The sequence below is a fragment of the Trichoderma camerunense genome, assembly GCF_050948025.1.
Source record: "Trichoderma camerunense strain CBS 138272 chromosome Unknown V8C40scaffold_12, whole genome shotgun sequence".
Classification (NCBI taxonomy): domain Eukaryota; kingdom Fungi; phylum Ascomycota; class Sordariomycetes; order Hypocreales; family Hypocreaceae; genus Trichoderma; species Trichoderma camerunense.
The window spans coordinates 934,441-952,730 of record NW_028145358.1 but is presented as its reverse complement, the minus strand read 5'-3'; the positions used below and the strand labels follow the sequence as shown (position 1 = coordinate 952,730).

The 18,290-nt window shown below is 49.1% G+C and overlaps 9 protein-coding genes across 9 annotated transcripts; 4 read left to right on the top strand and 5 right to left on the bottom strand.

The window, feature by feature from the left end:
* Positions 1 to 209: 209 nt before the first annotated feature.
* Positions 210 to 1,747, top strand: V8C40DRAFT_249556 (40S ribosomal protein eS1). Its single transcript, XM_083216784.1, has 5 exons — positions 210 to 365; positions 422 to 506; positions 570 to 595; positions 663 to 1,164; positions 1,239 to 1,747. The coding sequence occupies exons 1-5, from the start codon at positions 352 to 354 to the stop codon at positions 1,380 to 1,382; spliced, it is 771 nt and encodes a 256-aa protein (XP_083071748.1). The 5' UTR covers positions 210 to 351; the 3' UTR covers positions 1,383 to 1,747.
* A 147-nt stretch (positions 1,748 to 1,894) lies between these two features.
* Positions 1,895 to 3,207, bottom strand: V8C40DRAFT_249553 (GTPase-activating protein SEC23). The gene is made up of 5 exons (XM_083216783.1): positions 3,050 to 3,207; positions 2,963 to 2,996; positions 2,779 to 2,899; positions 2,398 to 2,722; positions 1,895 to 2,343 (listed from the first exon to the last, which is right to left on the bottom strand). The coding sequence occupies exons 1-5, from the start codon at positions 3,051 to 3,053 to the stop codon at positions 2,330 to 2,332; spliced, it is 498 nt and encodes a 165-aa protein (XP_083071747.1). The 5' UTR covers positions 3,054 to 3,207; the 3' UTR covers positions 1,895 to 2,329.
* Positions 3,208 to 3,648: 441 nt separating this feature from the next.
* On the top strand, positions 3,649 to 5,106 carry V8C40DRAFT_249546 (uracil phosphoribosyltransferase). Its single transcript, XM_083216782.1, has 5 exons — positions 3,649 to 4,127; positions 4,190 to 4,548; positions 4,636 to 4,790; positions 4,851 to 4,867; positions 4,917 to 5,106. Exons 1-5 carry the CDS (start codon positions 3,970 to 3,972, stop codon positions 4,966 to 4,968), a joined length of 741 nt encoding a protein of 246 aa, XP_083071746.1. The 5' UTR covers positions 3,649 to 3,969; the 3' UTR covers positions 4,969 to 5,106.
* On the bottom strand, positions 4,432 to 5,702 carry V8C40DRAFT_249543 (transcription elongation factor Elf1 like-domain-containing protein). Its single transcript, XM_083216781.1, has 4 exons — positions 5,557 to 5,702; positions 5,362 to 5,500; positions 5,254 to 5,301; positions 4,432 to 5,192 (listed from the first exon to the last, which is right to left on the bottom strand). Exons 1-4 carry the CDS (start codon positions 5,602 to 5,604, stop codon positions 5,071 to 5,073), a joined length of 357 nt encoding a protein of 118 aa, XP_083071745.1. The 5' UTR covers positions 5,605 to 5,702; the 3' UTR covers positions 4,432 to 5,070.
* A 531-nt stretch (positions 5,703 to 6,233) lies between these two features.
* On the top strand, positions 6,234 to 9,262 carry V8C40DRAFT_249534 (GTP cyclohydrolase N terminal-domain-containing protein). The gene is made up of 18 exons (XM_083216780.1): positions 6,234 to 6,709; positions 6,782 to 6,904; positions 7,103 to 7,168; positions 7,223 to 7,362; positions 7,416 to 7,459; positions 7,515 to 7,552; positions 7,610 to 7,679; positions 7,734 to 7,773; positions 7,827 to 7,882; positions 7,936 to 7,978; positions 8,049 to 8,131; positions 8,183 to 8,338; positions 8,390 to 8,393; positions 8,467 to 8,629; positions 8,698 to 8,727; positions 8,783 to 8,868; positions 8,928 to 8,997; positions 9,060 to 9,262. Exons 1-18 carry the CDS (start codon positions 6,411 to 6,413, stop codon positions 9,070 to 9,072), a joined length of 1,524 nt encoding a protein of 507 aa, XP_083071744.1. The 5' UTR covers positions 6,234 to 6,410; the 3' UTR covers positions 9,073 to 9,262.
* A 24-nt stretch (positions 9,263 to 9,286) lies between these two features.
* V8C40DRAFT_249528 (protein RHB1) lies at positions 9,287 to 10,502 on the bottom strand. Its single transcript, XM_083216779.1, has 3 exons — positions 10,333 to 10,502; positions 10,117 to 10,256; positions 9,287 to 10,031 (listed from the first exon to the last, which is right to left on the bottom strand). Exons 1-3 carry the CDS (start codon positions 10,382 to 10,384, stop codon positions 9,552 to 9,554), a joined length of 672 nt encoding a protein of 223 aa, XP_083071743.1. The 5' UTR covers positions 10,385 to 10,502; the 3' UTR covers positions 9,287 to 9,551.
* A 366-nt stretch (positions 10,503 to 10,868) lies between these two features.
* Positions 10,869 to 13,570, bottom strand: V8C40DRAFT_249525 (WAPL family protein). The gene is made up of 2 exons (XM_083216778.1): positions 11,201 to 13,570; positions 10,869 to 11,145 (listed from the first exon to the last, which is right to left on the bottom strand). Exons 1-2 carry the CDS (start codon positions 13,256 to 13,258, stop codon positions 10,939 to 10,941), a joined length of 2,265 nt encoding a protein of 754 aa, XP_083071742.1. The 5' UTR covers positions 13,259 to 13,570; the 3' UTR covers positions 10,869 to 10,938.
* Positions 13,571 to 13,955: 385 nt separating this feature from the next.
* Positions 13,956 to 16,083, top strand: V8C40DRAFT_249523 (serine--tRNA ligase SES1). The gene is made up of 7 exons (XM_083216777.1): positions 13,956 to 14,284; positions 14,347 to 14,417; positions 14,475 to 14,636; positions 14,699 to 15,117; positions 15,174 to 15,264; positions 15,318 to 15,686; positions 15,749 to 16,083. Exons 1-7 carry the CDS (start codon positions 14,152 to 14,154, stop codon positions 15,869 to 15,871), a joined length of 1,368 nt encoding a protein of 455 aa, XP_083071741.1. The 5' UTR covers positions 13,956 to 14,151; the 3' UTR covers positions 15,872 to 16,083.
* Positions 15,976 to 18,008, bottom strand: V8C40DRAFT_249520 (histone chaperone NAP1). Its single transcript, XM_083216776.1, has 5 exons — positions 17,724 to 18,008; positions 17,580 to 17,659; positions 16,794 to 17,516; positions 16,406 to 16,734; positions 15,976 to 16,339 (listed from the first exon to the last, which is right to left on the bottom strand). Exons 1-5 carry the CDS (start codon positions 17,768 to 17,770, stop codon positions 16,289 to 16,291), a joined length of 1,230 nt encoding a protein of 409 aa, XP_083071740.1. The 5' UTR covers positions 17,771 to 18,008; the 3' UTR covers positions 15,976 to 16,288.
* Between the last annotated feature and the right edge of the window lie 282 nt (positions 18,009 to 18,290).

The window sequence follows — 18,290 nt, the reverse complement described above, 5'->3', positions numbered from 1 at the left end:
CTGCGATTTGATAGGCTGCCCAAGTCCTGCGCTATCCCCAATGAGCTGGACCCCCTTGTGTGCATGAAATTCTTGAAGTGGCCGATGACCGCACGCGTGCTGCTCACGTGATACCCACGACCACTTGCCAACTTTGGGCCTTAGTGGCAAGAGGGCCAGAGAAGGGCTGGAGGGTTGTGGAGCTGGAAAAAATTCCCACAAGATTAGCGGAAAAATATATGCCCCGGTACCTTTTTGGTTTGGCTCGCTTAGATCCAGGTTGATGCACACAAGAATTGAAATTCTTCCAACCCCTCCACCAACTTTTTAGGACCTTTCGATTCCCATCTCCCCATACGCTGGTAAGGAATCATGGCTGTTGGAAAGTGAGTATCTACGCTGCGAATCTCTGGAAATGAACGTCGGCCAACAAAAAGAACAGGAACAAGAGACTCTCCAAGGGCAAGAAGGGCCTTAAGAAGAAGACCGTGGACCCTTTCACCCGAAAGGACTGGTACTCTATCAAGGTATGGACGCGCTCAGAAGAAGAAGAAGAAGATTGCAAGATGTGCTAATTGCGTGTTCAACAGGCTCCTAACCCTTTCAACATCCGAGAGTGAGTCGCATTGCAGCAGAGTCATAACGAAAAAATCTCGAGAATTCGGACTGACGGATTATTGCAGTGTTGGCAAGACTCTTGTGAACCGAACAACCGGTCTCAAGAACGCGAACGATGCTCTGAAGGGCCGCATCGTCGAGGTCTCCCTCGCTGACCTCCAGAAGGATGAGGACCACTCATTCCGCAAAGTTCGTCTCCGCGTCGACGAGGTCCAGGGCAAGAGCTGCCTGACCAACTTCCACGGACTTGACTTCACATCCGACAAGCTCCGATCCCTCGTCCGCAAGTGGCAGACTCTCATCGAGGCCAACATCACCGTCAAGACCACCGATGACTACCTCATCCGCCTCTTCGCCATTGCCTTCACCAAGCGACGCCCCAACCAGATCAAGAAGACCACCTACGCTGCTTCTTCCCAGATCCGCGCCATTCGACGCAAGATGACCGACATCATCCAGCGCGAGGCTTCCAGCTGCACCCTCACCCAGCTGGTTTCCAAGCTGATCCCCGAAGTTATCGGCCGCGAAATCGAGAAGTCCACCCAGGGCATCTACCCCCTGCAGAACGTATGTTTGGCCCAAACTGCTATCCGGCTACTGTTGAAATTCTGGCCAGTTGCTAACTCTCCCTCTTTCTGCAGGTCCACATCCGCAAGGTTAAGCTGCTGAAGTCGCCCAAGTTCGACCTGGGTGCCCTGATGGCTCTCCACGGTGAATCTGGCACTGATGACCAGGGCCAGAAGGTCGAGCGGGAGTTCAAGGAGCGTGTTTTGGATGAGGTCTGAAAAGGGTTATTTGTAGAGAGATGAAGGCGCAGGGAGCCCTGCGAGTGCTAGATTCGCGCCTGGCCGTTTTCCCAGTCATTTTACATGGAGTAACAACCCATAGGCGGGTAGGGAGGTTAGGTAATGTCCCTATGATATATTAAAAGACACTCGGATTGCTTCTACCTCATGTGTGTGCTTGAAAGAACCCTAGCAAAAGCAAGTTTTGGCTCGCGGGTTGCCCTGTGAATAAGTGGCAAAATAGTAGCTATTTGAATAATAGAATAGACTGTATCTCGTGTACGATTGTGGCACACTTTGTGACTGAGATTCTGTCCCAGTTTATTAGCACACGGAGAGCTATTAGGGCAGCCATCTATTCTTAGTGCATGTTATATGGCTATTGGTAGATTACACACGCCCAACTATTTCAACAACATTACGCACGATTTTGTCAACATTTATCCGGACAGGTCTAGTCCGTCAAAAAGCAGAACTCGAGTTGCAACAGTCAACTAAAATTAATATTGTATTCATTATAGTCATTCTATCTATATGGTCTATCCAAAGACTTTAGCTTTGGTTCATGATCTTTTCATCATTGAGAATGGAAGCCAGACACAAATGACTGCAATCCAAAACATTTCATCATCAATAAGAGGAATTCAAAAAGTAGGTCATGTTGGCGTGATTGGAAGGACCAATATACCCACGGAGTAACGGGTATAGAGGTGAGTAAGTGGCCAGATTCATTCTTCCTTGAGCAAAAATAGAAATACACCACTGCGCAGTGACGATGTATCTCGGAGTGAGCTAAGGATGCGGTTTTGAGTCCGCGATGGGAATACATTTCAGTACATCACGTGGGGCGAAATCGATTTGTTGGTTGACCTTTTTTTCTATTTTTGATGTGTCACCAATGCACGAGAACTTCTTCTCGGTGGGACAGGTGGTCTGAACCAGACACTCTACTCCTCGGGGACTGTATCGAATGTTAGCAATCAAAAATACGTCACGGCAGGAAGTGGGTGCATACTATCAATCTCGCCGTTCTCGATGGCCTCCAGGATAGCCTGGGGGGTCTTTCCATCGACCTGGCAGCCAACACTCTGAGCAGTTCCCAGCATCTCCCTGACGGTTCCCTTCAGCTCCTTGGCGAAAGACTTGAAGCGCATGGTGCGGGCAATCTCAATGATCTCATCGAGGCTGACGGACTTGTTGTGCTTGATGTTCTTCTCCTTCTTGCGGTCACGCGGGGGCTCCTTGAGGGCCTTGATGATGAGAGAGGAGGCAGTGGGCACGACAGAGACGGCAGCCTGACGGTTCTGGATGGTCAACTTGACGGTGACACGGAGACCTTTCTGTTCATGGCATTAGCACCGCGATCTGCTTTCTGCAGGGGCACGCATTTCCTTACCCAGTCACCAGTGGCCTTGGCGATATCTTCACCGACCTTCTTGGGCGACAGACCAAGAGGACCAATCTTGGGAGCAAGGGCCGAAGAGGCACCAACCTCACCACCGGTGGCACGGAGGTGGCTGTAAGCTGCAAGTTAGACCTGATGTTCGCGGGACCTGAAGCGACGCATTGTGTGAACTAACATGACCTTGACCTCGCTGGGATCGAACTTGGGAGCTGCCTGCGAATTAGTAGCTGCGACAACAATTTTGGAACACGAGAATTCTTACGCATGATGGCGATTGATTATCTGACAGAGGCTCGTGGTTTGCTTGCCAGGGGAGGATAATGAGAGGTGTGGTTAGGTAAAAGAGAGACCAAGGGAAAAAAAAGAAAATTGGAGATAAGATGTGTGCCCCAGATGGGTGCCCTAATCATGGCCCACTCGGCTGGTAAGGAACAGCCACGCCAATTGAGGCGCTATGTGCCTTGGGATTTTGACTTATGTAATCGAACTGGAAAGCCCGAAACTGTGCTAATTCGAGTGCAAGCTGCATACTGCACTGAAAACATCAAAGATCGGATTGTTTGAATGGATAGTATGAGTTTTGTATAAGATTCTCAATCTATTCGTACGTGAAATTCTGAGTACCTAAATCAAGGAATTAAATTCACGAGTATTATATATCGGAACTGGCATGACAACTGCAGGACTACCTCCTCTGGCAACCTACAATAACCGACGTCTTGCTGCCTCTGTCTCAGCCATGCGAATATGCAATTATTGGAGCACATCCTCTGACTAACCGCATATGTTGATCTTCTGACCAGATGCCTACTTTGAAAAACAACCATAAGGGCGCAGGGGCAAGACAGGAGACTGCAGCCAGGATAAGACTGAACCCGTCTCTCCATAGCTCCGCTAGCCAAGCAGCTAAATCGGGGACCAATGCTTCCATTCCTGAAGCCGTCCATCTGACGCCAAAGTCAACCATCTTACCCATAATATGCAATATGGATAACAAACCTGCTGGCGGCGGTCCCCGAATATCTACGTAATAGGGACCCAGACCCCTCTTTATGTAAGGTTTCGTTATCGCTAGAAGCCCGACTAGATATACCCTGCCTATCTACCTTAGAGGTAGCTCCGCGTAGCTGCAACTATCTCGACCTTTTTCAAAGTGCTACTTTCTCCTACACGACCAATTCCATGGCTGAAAACCCAACACCTGCTTCTGCACCCACGCAGTGCGTCGGCCCGAGCTTCAGGGCTGTCGCTGACAAGCCGAGTGCTACTGTGTCTGCCGTGGTTTCGTCTGATAATGTCTATGTCTTGCCGCAGACTCCCCAGTTGATTGCCCTTCTATCGTAGGTTTAGGGCCCTCGACTGGTTTCATGTGCATCGCCCTTTACTAAAACCCTCCATACAGCATGATAAGAAACAAGGACACAGAGCGCGCCGATTTCATCTTCTATTCCAACAGAATTATCCGACTGCTGGTAGAGGAAGGCCTAAATCACCTTCCGGTCATTGAGAAAAACATTACCACACCCGTCGGCCGCACGTATAATGGCTTAATGTTTCAGGGCAAGATCTGTGGTGTCTCCATCATGCGAGCGGGAGAGGCAATGGAGCAGGGATTGCGTGACTGCTGTCGATCCGTAAGAATTGGAAAGATATTGATTCAACGAGACGAGGACACAGCGCTGCCCAAACTTTTCTATGATAAACTCCCCGAAGACATTGCAAACCGATGGGTCCTTCTACTAGACCCGATGTTTGCAACAGGTAATAATCCTTCTACCCCCTTGTCCTGTTCGTCAGCTGTGTACATTAAAGCACAGCCAAACGATCCAATAACTGACAACTGTAAAGGTGGTTCCGCTACAATGGCTGTCGAGGTCCTCAAGGGCCGAGGGGTCCCTGAGGATCGAATCCTGTTTCTCAACCTGATTGCCAGCCCGGAAGGAATAACAAGCTTCGCCGCAAAGTTCCCTCGCCTCAAAGTTGTAACGGCGTTCATTGATGAGGTAAGTGTTGATATTTGATCGCTAGTTCAAACGACCTGTACTAATAGAATCCGTGCGCAGGGCTTGGATGAGAAAAAGTATGATGATGACCCTGACTCCACGATGCATTGGCTGACCCTGCTGCAGTTACATTGTGCCTGGTCTTGGAGACTTTGGCGACCGATTCTATACGATTTGAAGAATGGGGGTTTTCCGATAAGACCCTGGTATGTAGTATGCGTCAATATCCCCAATTATGTAGCATCCCAGCCCGTTTTTGTAGAAATATACAGCAAGGCACTCAATAATCATCATGCTGGTCGATTTCATCGTGCTCGTCAATAGTATTTTTTTCCAGGGGTCTTCGAGCGCCATATGATTTGCCGGTATTGCCTTCTCCAGCGTCTTGTTTCGCGACAGCCTCTGTACATATGAATATTAGTTTTTTGAGTATGATCAAGTTCCAACAGGGCTTGTAGCATACCGGCAGCATCAACCCACTCTCCGTATACATCGACCGCGGCCGAGAGGTCTGGAGTTTGCGGTTAGCGCACAGGGCTTTCGAACAGGGAAGGCTGTCAGAGAGACGAACAGTTGACAGCACATTGAAACTTCTGCCCGCAAATGCGACAATCTAGCTGGCCAACGCCAGCCCTCCTATCAAGCTTGACGGTGACAGACTTCTCATGGTTGCAGAAGAGGCATGTGAACGTGGTTGGCAAGGGATCAGCCTGCGGTCCAGTCAGTTCCGGAAGATGGGCATAGCGGAGGATACAATCTTGCTGACCCTTTTAGGCCCCATGGGCTTTCTGGATGAAGACTTGCGCTTTCCCATGGCGTTGGGGTGGATGGCGTTTGTGCTCAACGGGCAAACGCAATCTCTTGTGCCGTGATTGAAAGTCGCATCGCGTTTCCGCTTGGTACGTGTGAGACACCGTCCGGCGGCTTATCTTATCGCGCCGGATTACATATGGACAGGCACCCTTCCCTTTACAGTGCATTACAGTGCATTACGGTGCAGGCACACTTTTTATCGCTATATCGATGCACTAGCGTCCTCCTGCAGGACGGATGCGGCACAGTGCTCTACAGAGGACTACCCTCCAAACGGGGCTGGGGTCCGCTCTTCGGCGGCTGCCGACAACTACAGAAAGCAACCCCGCATCCCGCTATCTGGATGTACGATCTAATGCTCCGTACGGGAGTTGTCACCACCCAAGCAGATTAGGTACCTACACTGCTACTGACGTTAGGTACTGTGAGACTAACTCCAGGCAGCTGATACCGTTTGCTTACCTTAGGTCCTTTGGGGTAAGAAACTCTGTCCGCTGGATGCCTATCAGATACTGGCGGGGTACGTAAGAGATATGCGGTTCCGCTACGATTAGGTACTGCTCGTCTCGACTACTATAGAATGTCTCCCTGCCCAACCGAACTGTCTCTCTTCCTCTTGTTCTGTATTGAAGCATATCTTCTACATCTACCTATATTCGCCACGGCCCTTGTGTGATCGCTTCGTTCTTCCTTCTCCTTCCTCCTCCTTCTCCAACTTACACCCTGTCCTCTTCAGGGAAACCCTCATATCAAACTACCCTCCTTTTCAAACTTACTTATCCCGATTTAGCGGACATCCAGCCCCTCATGGCTGCAGATGGACAGCAAGATGGTGTCCTCGACACGCTTCGGGACATCCAGCAAACCCAACAGCGCTTGCTGAGCTCGGTTGAATCACTTACCAGTAAACTTGGTTCCTCTACCCTTGACCCTGCCTCCAAGCTGCCAGTGACCCCCCTGCTCTCCGAGAGTGTTAAGGATCCCAAGCAAAAGGATGTTGAAGCTTCTGCGGACCTCCAATCGTCCTTTGAGAATGGAACGGTCCAGCCTAGTTCGGCTCTATCTCCAAGCAGCCGAACAGGCTTCACTTCGCGAATCGTGCTCACGTGTGTGCTGTCTTCCCTTGCCGCCTGGTGATGTTGTGTGAACCAGCATCTCATTCACATGTGATTTCATAGGACGTATCCAAAGCAGATTGGCATTGATCCTCTCCAGATGGACTGGGGAAATCCCGATCCCCTGCAGCGAGGACCCGTAGTCGTTTCGAGAGCTGCGTCCACCATTCGTCGCAGAAATGGTTCGTTCCCCGTGTTTGTAATGTGAAGTGGCGGGTATTTGACTAACATGAAATGTCATCATTTCAGCCATTGGAGGTAAGCTGACGCTTTGTCTATATGAAGTCGTTCTGTCTACTAACCTTTGTATCTAGCTCAGTAAGTTGCAAGAATCCAAAGGACCACAACGTCTCATACTTTGGATGTATATTGACCAATATCCAGCGGAGGCTCGTACTCGATCTACTATGCGCTGGCTGTTGCCAGCAAGGAGCTAAACGCCGATCATAGGTTCGTTCTAATAAATGATAATAGTCTTGTCTTTTCTGACCCTGAGTACCACAGACCTGATTACACAAACACGGAGCCAGCTGCAAAGATTGGACCGTTCCCCCAATGGGGTGATAAGAAGAAGATCGTTGCCATGGACCCCTGGGGACACCTGGTTCCATGGACCTTCAAGGATATTATGGAAAAGGAAAACGGTATTTGACAACCCTCACTGCGATAGCTCTTCATTCGCTCATGGAGACTCTAGTGGACATGCGACCAACAATTGCCATTACCAAGGCGCACATGAAGGTAAGAACAACTCTTGGGCTTTGTTGTTTTCAGCACGCTAATTATAGAGGAATAGCTGCCCGAGCTCGAGGAAAGCGTGAAGAGTGGCCGACTGTATGTCACCAAGATGCGTTATATGAATTCTTTGAACTCTGTCTGACGTCTCTTTAGAGTCCCCGACGGAAAAGTTTGCTTGAATGAGCTCGGAGAATTGGCTGTTACCAAGTTTGCCGTCGAACCGGTATGGACTTGTTCTCAAACCCTCGTAGTATAATGCTAAATTTTGATGCTCTAGGTCTGGTACCTACCCGGTGTGGCAGAGAGATTTGGAATTGGTGAGTGCACTTAGCTTGGGAGTACAGACTATACAAAGGCTAATCATTTGCAGATGAGGCCACTCTGCGACGATCGCTGTTTGAGCATACAGGAGGAAGCTACCCAGAGGTAAATGATCGCCCATTATCAAGATAAATACAACCAATACTGATCAATAATAGTTGATCACTCGTGGAGATATCAAAGTGTTCCTTCCTCCCATCGGTACGTCAATGGATCTTGGCTTGTTAAAAGTCGCAACTCGATAATAAAGAAGGCTAACCACATGTTTCAGGGGGTCTGACTGTTTACTGTTTTGGTGATCCTGCGAAGATGTCCGATGAATCCGTAAAATTATCTCTGAGAATTCATGATGAAGTAAGTGTCTCCCTGATGCATGATTTTCTATAGAGTATTGATTGGGAATAGTGCAATGGAAGTGATGTGTTCGGTTCCGATATCTGCACATGCCGACCATACCTGATCTTTGGCATCGAAGAGGCTGTGAAGGAAGCTCAGAGGGGCGGCAGCGGCGTAGTTATATATTTCAGGAAAGAAGGTCGTGCCCTTGGAGAAGTGACAAAGGTATGCTACCCTGGCCTTTGACTCTAAGAGCTCTACTAACACCTATCATAGTACCGTAAGGCTACCCTGCTTAACAACTATGCCTTCATTGCCCATACTTCATGTTGAGGATTGACTGACGAGGATAGTGGTCTACAATGCTCGTAAGCGTGGCGAGGACCGAGCGTCGGAGTATTTCATGCGCACAGAGAACATTGCTGGAGTCAAGGATATGCGTTTCCAGGCTCTGATGCCCGACATTCTTCACTGGCTGGGTATCAAGAAGATTGACCGCATGCTAAGTATGAGCAAGTGAGTGATTACCTGCAGCCTCCTACCACTTCCAGCTTTTTTTTCGCCATATCTAACGAGCGTTATAGCATGAAACACGACGCAATTGTTGGTCAAGGGTAAGTTGTATCTCATGTATGTTGTAACGCATATTCCAACTTCTAACCACCACAGAATCCCCATCCACGAGCGAGTGGAGCTCCCAGATGAGCTCATCCCAGCGGATTCGAGAGTTGAGATTGACGCCAAAATCACTGCTGGTAAGTCCTTTTGCCCATCAGTGCCACAAGATGGATGGAATAAATACTAACTCAATAAGGCTACTTTACGGCTGGCAAACGGATGACGGCCGAAGAATTGCAATCAGTACAGGGCAGATTGTGGGAAGAGTAAGCTTCAACTCCTTCATCTTGTCAACTTTTGCAACGAAGATACTAACGCATTAATGTAGTATTGATCATTAAAGAAATCGCCGCCGCAGAAATAGTTGGAATGATGCTCGTTTGGTTACTCTTGTATTCTTGCGCGTTTAAGCCTAGAAGTAGTATGATAAATGCGGAATATGATATGATGAGATATGTAAACGTAGCCATCAACTGGCCATCTGCTCAAGTTGGCAGATTCAACAAATCTACCATAGTTACTAGATCATCCGATAAATGAAATCGTATTGTATTCTCACAATATGGACTGTTTATGACCTTTGTTCCCGTCCGTACTTATCCAGTGCTATCTGTTGAATAAAATAGCAACGTAATTATGGTGATGGTCTAGTAGCAGCATTATCCTATACCCCAACTACTAAGTATCATGGCTAGCATCCTAGGTAGGCATGCTCCATAGCCTATGTGAACAACGGGTTCTCTCAACTCTAAAAAAAGGAAACTGTCTCCTGAGGGTATCTTGGTCTTGGACTCGACCGACTTGGGGCTCGACTTTTGAGCTACATCACAATGCAATTGCTCTTGGCAGGGGGCTCGCCAGGGTTCTGAGATTTCTCAATCTGGGCAATCAAGAGCTCAAACGCCCTGCCGACGTTTTGGTTGTACCTTGCACTGGCCTCGGTCCAGCCGCAGTCGAACTTTTCTGACAGCTTCTTGCCTTCCTCGGGGCTGACTTGGCGCTGCTCTGGTCGGAGGTCGCTCTTGTTACCTACTATGACGATGGGAACGGACTCGGTACCCTGTTGGGAGACGGGGCGGTGAGACATGTCAGCAATGCAAATGCTTTCGTTGGAATGCTGGGGCAAGGGAAGGTAGGAAGAAGATAAGATGGGATGGGGGAGAGCACGTACTAGATGATTAAGGATTTTCTCGCGGACGACCTGCACCATTTCAAAGGATGGCAGGGACGACACGGAGTAGACTAGCATGTAGCCATGGATGCCGATGAAGTGCTTCGAGTTGAGAATGCTGTATTCATCCTGTTTCGGGCGCAGCGTCAGCGTCTCGACGGGCTGGGGCTGCGGCTGCGACTGCGAGAAGAGAAGCAGCCCGAGAAAACCTTACCTGTCCCGCGGTATCGACGATCTCCGTGACGTAATCCTGGCCCTTATACTGGATAGTCTTGCTGAAGGTATTCTCTATCGTGGGGTAGTAGCTGTCGACGAAGTGACCATCGACGAACTGCACAGCGAGCGATGATTTGCCTAGGGAATTTCAGGTCAGCCAAAAGTTCTGACGGCGCAGATAGAAGAAAAGACGCGGGTTTCTCAGGTGCCATACCAACGGATCGACTGCCCACGATGGCGACCTTTCGTTGCTTCAAGGTAGGCATTGAAGTTTCTCTTTGAGGCGGTTTTTTGGGAGGGGGGGATAGAAATTCGGGTGGTCTGAGAAGGCTGATGATGATGATGATGATACTGGGGACTTACCTTTGGTGCCGTTGGGGGGGGAATGCAGGCTGCAGGTGGGATGGGCCTGCTGGGGGCCGCTATTATCACATGGGAACAGTGGACGCTAGCGGGTGCCGGGTGCGGATTAAGGCAAAACGACTAACCTGCTAAGCCCGGCACACGGCTATGCATGGCAGAAGAGAAGGTTCTAAAAATAAATAAAAAGTATATATGATGCGTGTATATAATGTTTATATAATGGTATTAGTCTATATATACGGGTAGATATTCGATGGCATACCTGTAATTTTTCACAGAGTGTTTGCAGCATTCACAATGTATAACGAGAATCACTGCCTGGCATCCATCTGTACAGTAATTACCACACTGTAAATCGGGGGCATGTTACGTCACCAAAGTGGCAGATCGTGCACAATTTGACAATGTATTGAAACAAGTAAGTTGTGGCATATATACATGGTATCTTAAATTGCCCCTAGCGAAGCCTCGTCAGGCTATATACAAGATGCTCCAGCCCTGCTGCCTTATCACCGACCGCCTTATTAATGGTGATGAAATGTTGGATGGCCGGAACTAAGCCACCAGGCACCGGTAGCCCGGTATGGCCCAAATACAGGTATCCCAATATTATAGCCAGATAGCTATATGCGATACCGAGCTTAGACGTCTCGACCGAATCATCCTGTCATTGTTTTAGCAATTGTCGACTTTTTTCTTTCTTTGCAGCATATACATACCGTTTCGATTGATCGTTCGCTTTCAGACCATGTCGCATTAAGCTTGTCAACCTCGTCTTCATGGATGGATGTTCGGGCATCCGGGCAATGTTCCAGCACGTTGATCATGATTCCAAGAATCAATGAGAGCTCGTCAAACACATTGCTTTCGAATGCCGACTTCTGTATGGCACTTTGGATAGCCGAAAACCCAGAAGTAATGGAGCAAACCAGGCTTGACAGCAGCTGGCCGTTTTGAAGTGCAGCAGCCCTCGTCTCATTGTTGGTTGTATTGATGGCTAGCTTTAATAATGAAGCATCGATATCATGACGAGTTCTCGGCCAATGTTGAAGCATGCTTTGGAGAAAGGCAGCGATGTCAGACATCTCTTGCCGTATCTTTATCAATGGCTCATCAGCGGGCGCTGTGGCATTCGATTCCGCCTCCATAATGAGCACTGTAAGAGCATAGTCGACATCCTCTCGGGAATCGTCTTCTGTGAAGCTGGATCTCAGTTGCGAAAAGTTTGCCAAAGTATCATCTAACAGAACTCGGACGTCTTGCGGATCCAGCAATTTGACCAGCATAGAGAGCAATTGCAAGGAGATTGTGCGTGGAGAGAGACGCTGCAGCTTGTAGCCATGCCAGATGTCCATTTCCAGCAGCGCACGCTTGACGCTGTCCAACGCGGTTCTGCCCAATCTCGACATATTTGCGGACCTTTGTGCCGCAATAGCGGTAGCATCATCTTGTATCGCGAGGAGAGTATTCAACCACAAGCCCACTCGGTTCTCTGTCAATTGGCGGAGCAGGTGTGGTGCGGTTTCGGCTGATAGAAAAATGACAAAGATAGCCGCAAGGAGAAATCCGCTGATGGTATCTTCCTCATGGCGGATTCCCTTGGCAATGTTATCCCGGGATGCATGATCGCGAAATTGATTCATAAATTCCTTCTTTTGCAGCTTACTCGCTAGCTCACACAAGCCATTTCTGCGCATGGAGGATGCCAAAGGACCTGGAGTTCCAATTCTTGACAGTAGATCATCAACTTCATCTGATGACCGGTTGTTGGCACCAGCCCGTCGTAGCTCATGAACACTCCGAATGGCAACTTTGTTCTTCAACTCATCGTCATCATCGTCATCCATGACTGGGGACGGCGGCCGCTTTATTGGTGCATCAATTTCGTCCAAGAGGGAGGGATAGTCGGTGGATTCGGCGGCATCCGATTCTTGGGAAGCCTGAATAAAACTTCGAGATTGGCTGTAAGTGAATTTAACCTTCCTCCTCTCCAGCGCACTGCTATCGGAGCCGGTCCTGCGCAATGGAACGTCTTTACGAAAGCTAGGTCGGTCAATCCGAGCGTGCTTATGCTCCTTATTGTTGGCATGGTCTGATCCTTCAGTAATTTGGCTTTGGCTGCGGCTTGGGCTTGAGCTTGAGCTTGAGCTAGAAGCGACGTTCTCTTCGGCCACCAGTGCATCGATCAAACGACGTCGACGCGTCGGCGGTGTATCTGGTACTTTATTTGTGGGAGAAGCGTTTGCCTCGGCCTCTTTTCCCAGTTTGGCGGTGCTTGTACCAACCGCAGTAGATTTTTTTGGAGTCACCGCTTGCGGGACTGTCTCGTGAGAATTGATGAATCCCGTTTCAAAGGAACTAGGTTTTGAATCTTTCGCATCTATTCCATTCAGGCCCAATGTCAGCTTCGGGGATAAGGGTGACTTCAGCGCGCGGCGAGTGGGCGATATGTCCACCGTTCCTTTGGTTGATTCCATACCAAAAGCAGATCTATGACTCCGTTTCCGCGGCGTCTCTGCTTCGCGATCACGTTGTTTGCGAGCTGTTTCCTGATCTGAGGTCGGGGCACTATGCAGCGCTTTCTGTGATCGCGAAGGATCGCCAAATCGCGGAGGCAGCCCGGAGAGCTTTTGTCGAAGAGTCGTCGAAGGCGTCACTTCTCTGTTGGACGGTGTCTGCGGAGCTGATGTCGCATGAGCGCGAGGCCCACGAGACGACAGTTTCCCGTAGGTGGCGATTTTTCTGCGCGGCGCCTCGGCCGGCCGTTGAGAATCCATGGTTGATGAGCGATGAATAGTCTGAGGGTTTCACCTAAATCCGCGTTGAAATTGACGCCTTTCACATGTTGTTAAAGCAACAAAGTTGAAGCAAGGAATCGCGATGCAAGTCGGCGCATTGAGAACGGCAGTACCAATGCAGATGCTTAAACCCGGCGTCCAATCAGGTGAGATACATGACAGTTCTAAAACACCCTTGCCAATGAGGGGCATCCATCTACCGTAGGCCGGGCCACATTTGGGGCGGTGGCTATTAATACGGAGCAGATCCGGTACGATGCAGTGCAGAAAGACTGGTATACACTGAAAATCTATGTGAGCATGGAAATGAGAAGAAGATGAGAAGGAGGAGTCGCAAAAGTGCAATAAGATTGGGGACGAATGGGCGGTGTGGAATTACACGATAAGTAAATGCTCAGATTCACATCATTCAATGCCTCATGTGCCACGGCGTTTTTGGTGACTGCGTCTACACAAATTATTTGGGAATTCATTTTTCTCTCTCTTGCTTAGATTATAGTAAAGAGAAACTCGTCTTGCAGGAAAATAGTCACAGATACAGTCATCAGGGAATACATGAAAAATACCATGAGAAAAATGCCGTGGCGCGTAATGGTAGTATTGGATAAATTGGCCCGGAATGTTCTATAAATGTAGGTAGTCTAGAAGCCCTACAAGGACTCGCTCGTAGCACTCCAAAGCGCCAGGGTCGCGCAAAACAGTCAGAACCCCACCTTGCTCACCCCTCCATTTTTTGTCTGTGACTCGATTAGCATCTCTTGAGCCCAGACTAGTCACACTTATCTCGATAATTTTTGGTCCTGGACAACTTGCAACTCTCGTGATATTCTAACAACGATCAGAAAAGCGAGACCAGCCCAAGATCTTTCACCATGCTCGACGTCAACGACTTCATCGCCGAGCGGGGCGGAAACCCAGAAAAGATTCGTGAATCGCAACGCAAGCGCTTCGCCAATGTCGAGGTTGTGGACGAGATCATTGCCTTGTTCGAGGACCACCGCCGAAGTAAACATTTTCTGTTGATCCAGTTCCGACAAATCCAGATATACTAACGCCGTTCCCTACAGCCCAGTACAGCGCAACCCAGATGAATACCAAGATCAACGACGTCCAGAAGCAGATTGCGACCAAGAAGAAGGTAGGATATATCTGGCTGCAACTCTGCTGATCCGTTTGCTGACGATACGACGCAAAGGCCAAGGAGAACGCCGATGATCTTCTCAAGCAAAAGATTGAGCTGGAGAAGGAGAAGAAGGCTCTGATCGAATCAGCGGCCGAGAAGGACGTACTGCTGAAGGCCAAGGTTAGGTCAGTAGGCAACCTCGTTCACGAGTCTGTGCCCGTGAGCAACAATGAGGTACGTCTCGCTTGAATCAGCCATCTATACGTCTGTTAACCCTCTAACTTACCGGGCCATAGGACAACAACGCAGTCCAGCGAACGTGGGCCCCCGAAGGCGTTACCGTAGAGAAGCGACCGGTCCTGTCTCACCACGAGGTCCTCCTCCGACTTGATGGATATGACCCCGACAGAGGTGTCAAGGTCGTTGGCCACCGTGGATATTTCCTTCGCCAGTGGGGTGTCTTCCTCAACCAGGCTCTGGTAAACTACGGTCTCGAATTCCTCTCCAACAAGGGATACACTGCTCTCCAGGCGCCTCAGTTCATGCTCAAGGACTACATGGCCAAGACTGCTCAATTGGATGATTTCGATGAGCAGCTGTACAAGGTCGTGGACGGAGACTCCAAGAATGACAAGTACCTCATCGCCACTTCTGAGCAGCCCATCTCTGCGTTCCACGCCGACGAGTGGCTCCAGCCCAAGGATCTTCCCATCAAGTATGCTCAGGCCACAGTCATCAGATGAAAGTTAATTCGCTGACAATCGGCGACAGATATGCTGGCTACAGCACGTGCTACCGACGAGAGGCTGGCTCCCACGGTCGAGATGCCTGGGGTATCTACCGTGTTCACCAGTTTGAGAAGGTAATCACACTTACTCACTTGTTTGCGATAGGAAATACTAATTCCCTTCCTAGATCGAGCAGTTCCTCCTTGCCGACCCAGAGAAGTCCTGGGAAGCATTTGACGACATGATTGCTGCTTCAGAAGAATTCTACAAGTCTCTTGGCCTGCCCTATCAGGTTGTTGCTATCGTGTCTGGCGCTCTCAACGATGCTGCTTCCAAGAAGCTGGATCTGGAGGCTTGGTTTCCCTACCAGGGAGAGTACAAGGAGCTCGTGTCATGCTCCAACTGCACTGACTACCAATCTCGCGCCCTTGAGATTCGCTGCGGAACGAAAACCCAGACAGATATCAAGAAGAAGTACGTTCACTTGTTAAACTCAACATTGTGTGCCACAACACGAACTCTGTGCTGTGTTCTTGAGAACTACCAAACAGAAGAGGTAAGCCCCTTTCACTATGTAAATACCCTTAGCCGAATAACGATTTTCTAACTCCAATGCAGGGTCTGCGTGTACCAGAGGTGCTCAGGAAATATCTGCCTGGAACCCCTGAATTTATCCCCTTTGCTAAGGAGCTGCCGAAAGAGACTGCTGCGCAGAAGGCACTGCCGCAGCGAAAGAAGTAAGCAAACTAGAAGTGGATGGAAATTTCAAGATGAGAGCTACTACATATATGAGCGGAGAGATGTTAGACCAGCTAGTAAAAGAAAAAGAGCGCCACTGAATACCACAGCTTCATCTTTGCGAAAGGATACATATTCCAAAACCACAAAATAATCATTCCCTATTAAACTATTAGAAAAAAACAAGTAGTGCCCCGGTACCTGTTACTATTATCGAGATAAATCTCCTAGTACGCGAAAGACAAACAAAACATTCTTTTGGAGACGATCACCAATGAAACAAAAAACATGTAGCGATGTCATTAACTCAGATACGCCATTCCTCTCAGTCCTTGTCCACTTGAGCATCTTTTCCCTCGGTTTCCTTCCCTCTAAAGTATTGAAAGCTCCCAGCCTCTAAACCTTGGCAGATTTTGCTGCTTAGCTCTGTTTGCACTCGGCAGCCTCTTGCTTAGGCTTTCCTGATTCGTCCTGTATCATTTTTGTTAGCCCCATTATAGGCAGACGCTGAAAGGGTATAGGGACAGGAAAACTCACGTCTTCATCGGACTCCTCATCGTCATCGTGGTCCTCGCTCATGTCATCCTCATCATCCTCGTCATCATCGAAATCGGGACCGTCCATGTCATCCTCATCAAACTCCTCGTAGGCAAGAGCCTCGCCAGTGAACCAGTCGACGGCACGGGGGATCAGCTTCTCCTTGATATCCTCACCCAGCTGGTAGTCGAGCTCGAGACGCTCCTCAATATCGGAGGCAACATCGTCGTCGGCATCAGCGTCATCGGTGGGGGGCTTAGGAGGGGAGAAGAAGTTGAAGAAGGATTCCGTCGGCACTGACTTCTTAACGATTCGGGTCTGCTTAGTGTCTACGGCATATAAGTTAGCGTTGAGAGGCATTAGCCAAGGTAGTCATGATCACACTCACTCTTGTTTCGCTGCTTCTTGGCCTCGACACGGACAGTCAAGTCCTTGCCAGGGTACCAGTTGATCTTGTAACCTTCGGCATGGTCATAGATGAAGTCGCCGCCGTAGCCGCTCTCATTCTGGTAGTAGTATGTCTTGGTGATGGTCTTGTCTGAGAAATACTCATTCTCGGCAAACTCGAAAATGAGACGGAAGCCGGGCTTGTCAAGGTACTCCATGCGGATATCAATAAGGTGCTTCAGCGCAGCCTCATCGCGGTCGGTGATCATCTCAGCAAGCGTGACCTGGTTCTTCATGGCTGACAGCCAGAATTCGGGGATACCCTGAACAGCCTCGGATGTCTCATCGGTTGGCTGTGAAGGCTCTCCAGCAGCCTCAGCGGCCTCTTGTGACTCTTCATCATCCTCATCTCCTCGCTTGACCTCCTCCTCTGTGGGCTCAACCTTGCCATTGACGATGGCAGATCGCTTCTCGTAAAGGGGAGTAAACTTGGCAAAGTATTTCTTCTCAAGCTGGAGAACTTCCTCCTGGAACTCAGCCTCCAATTTGGCATGGTCCTTCTGGATTGCTCGCAGACCCGAAACCCGACGGCGGACGGGGGCGGGGAGAGACTCGATGTATCCAGAAGATTGTCCAATGAGAGAACCAAGTCGTCCCTGGATCATTTGAACGAGCTTGGGGTTTTGCGCCAGGAGAGAGGCAGCAGCCGCTCTTTCCATGTCATCTACACACGGGAATCACCTCATTAGATAGGCTCTCCTTGGGAATATCATACGGATTGAGTTACCTTCTTTGATGCTGGCCACGCCGGGCTGCTGGGCTCGGGAGGATATGGGCGCGTTGGTCGCCGGAGTGTTCTGCGGTGTACTGAAGGCGGGGTAGTTAGTACTGCTGAGATGCAGCTGAGATGAGAAAAAACATCATCACTCACGGCGCAGTCGACACGTCGGATCGCTTGTTTCGAATAGGCTCAGCCATGGTGTTCACTGGGCAAACAAAAAATCATACAAGGACAAAGTGAGGCTGTTGGGGATTGTGCGAATGTGAAAACGGAAAGTTTTGGGAGGAGGCGTTGGCGGTGGCTAAGAGGTGGTGGGGCCTCAGGTTCGAGAAAATTTAGCTAGCGGATCAGGCCTGAGGCGCGTCGAATGAGCGCGAAACCCTCGACTTGCAGGGCGAAAGACGGTACGTACTTTTTTAAGTCATGGCCATCCTGCTGCCTGGCTGGCAAAGAATCTCGGGGGCGATAAAAATAGAAACGATATTTCATCAGATGCCGACGCATTCGTCCTTTGAAAGCGGCGATACAGTATGTATTTATGTATTTATGTATTTATTACCTACACAGGACTCAAAGAAAAACCCAGGATTTAAAATAAAAATGAAATAAAGATAGAATAACCCTTTTTTATTTTTACAGAGACTTTCGAAAAAATCACAAATGGTCGATGAGGTTTACATTGACATCATCATTATTTAATTATATCTAACCAGTATT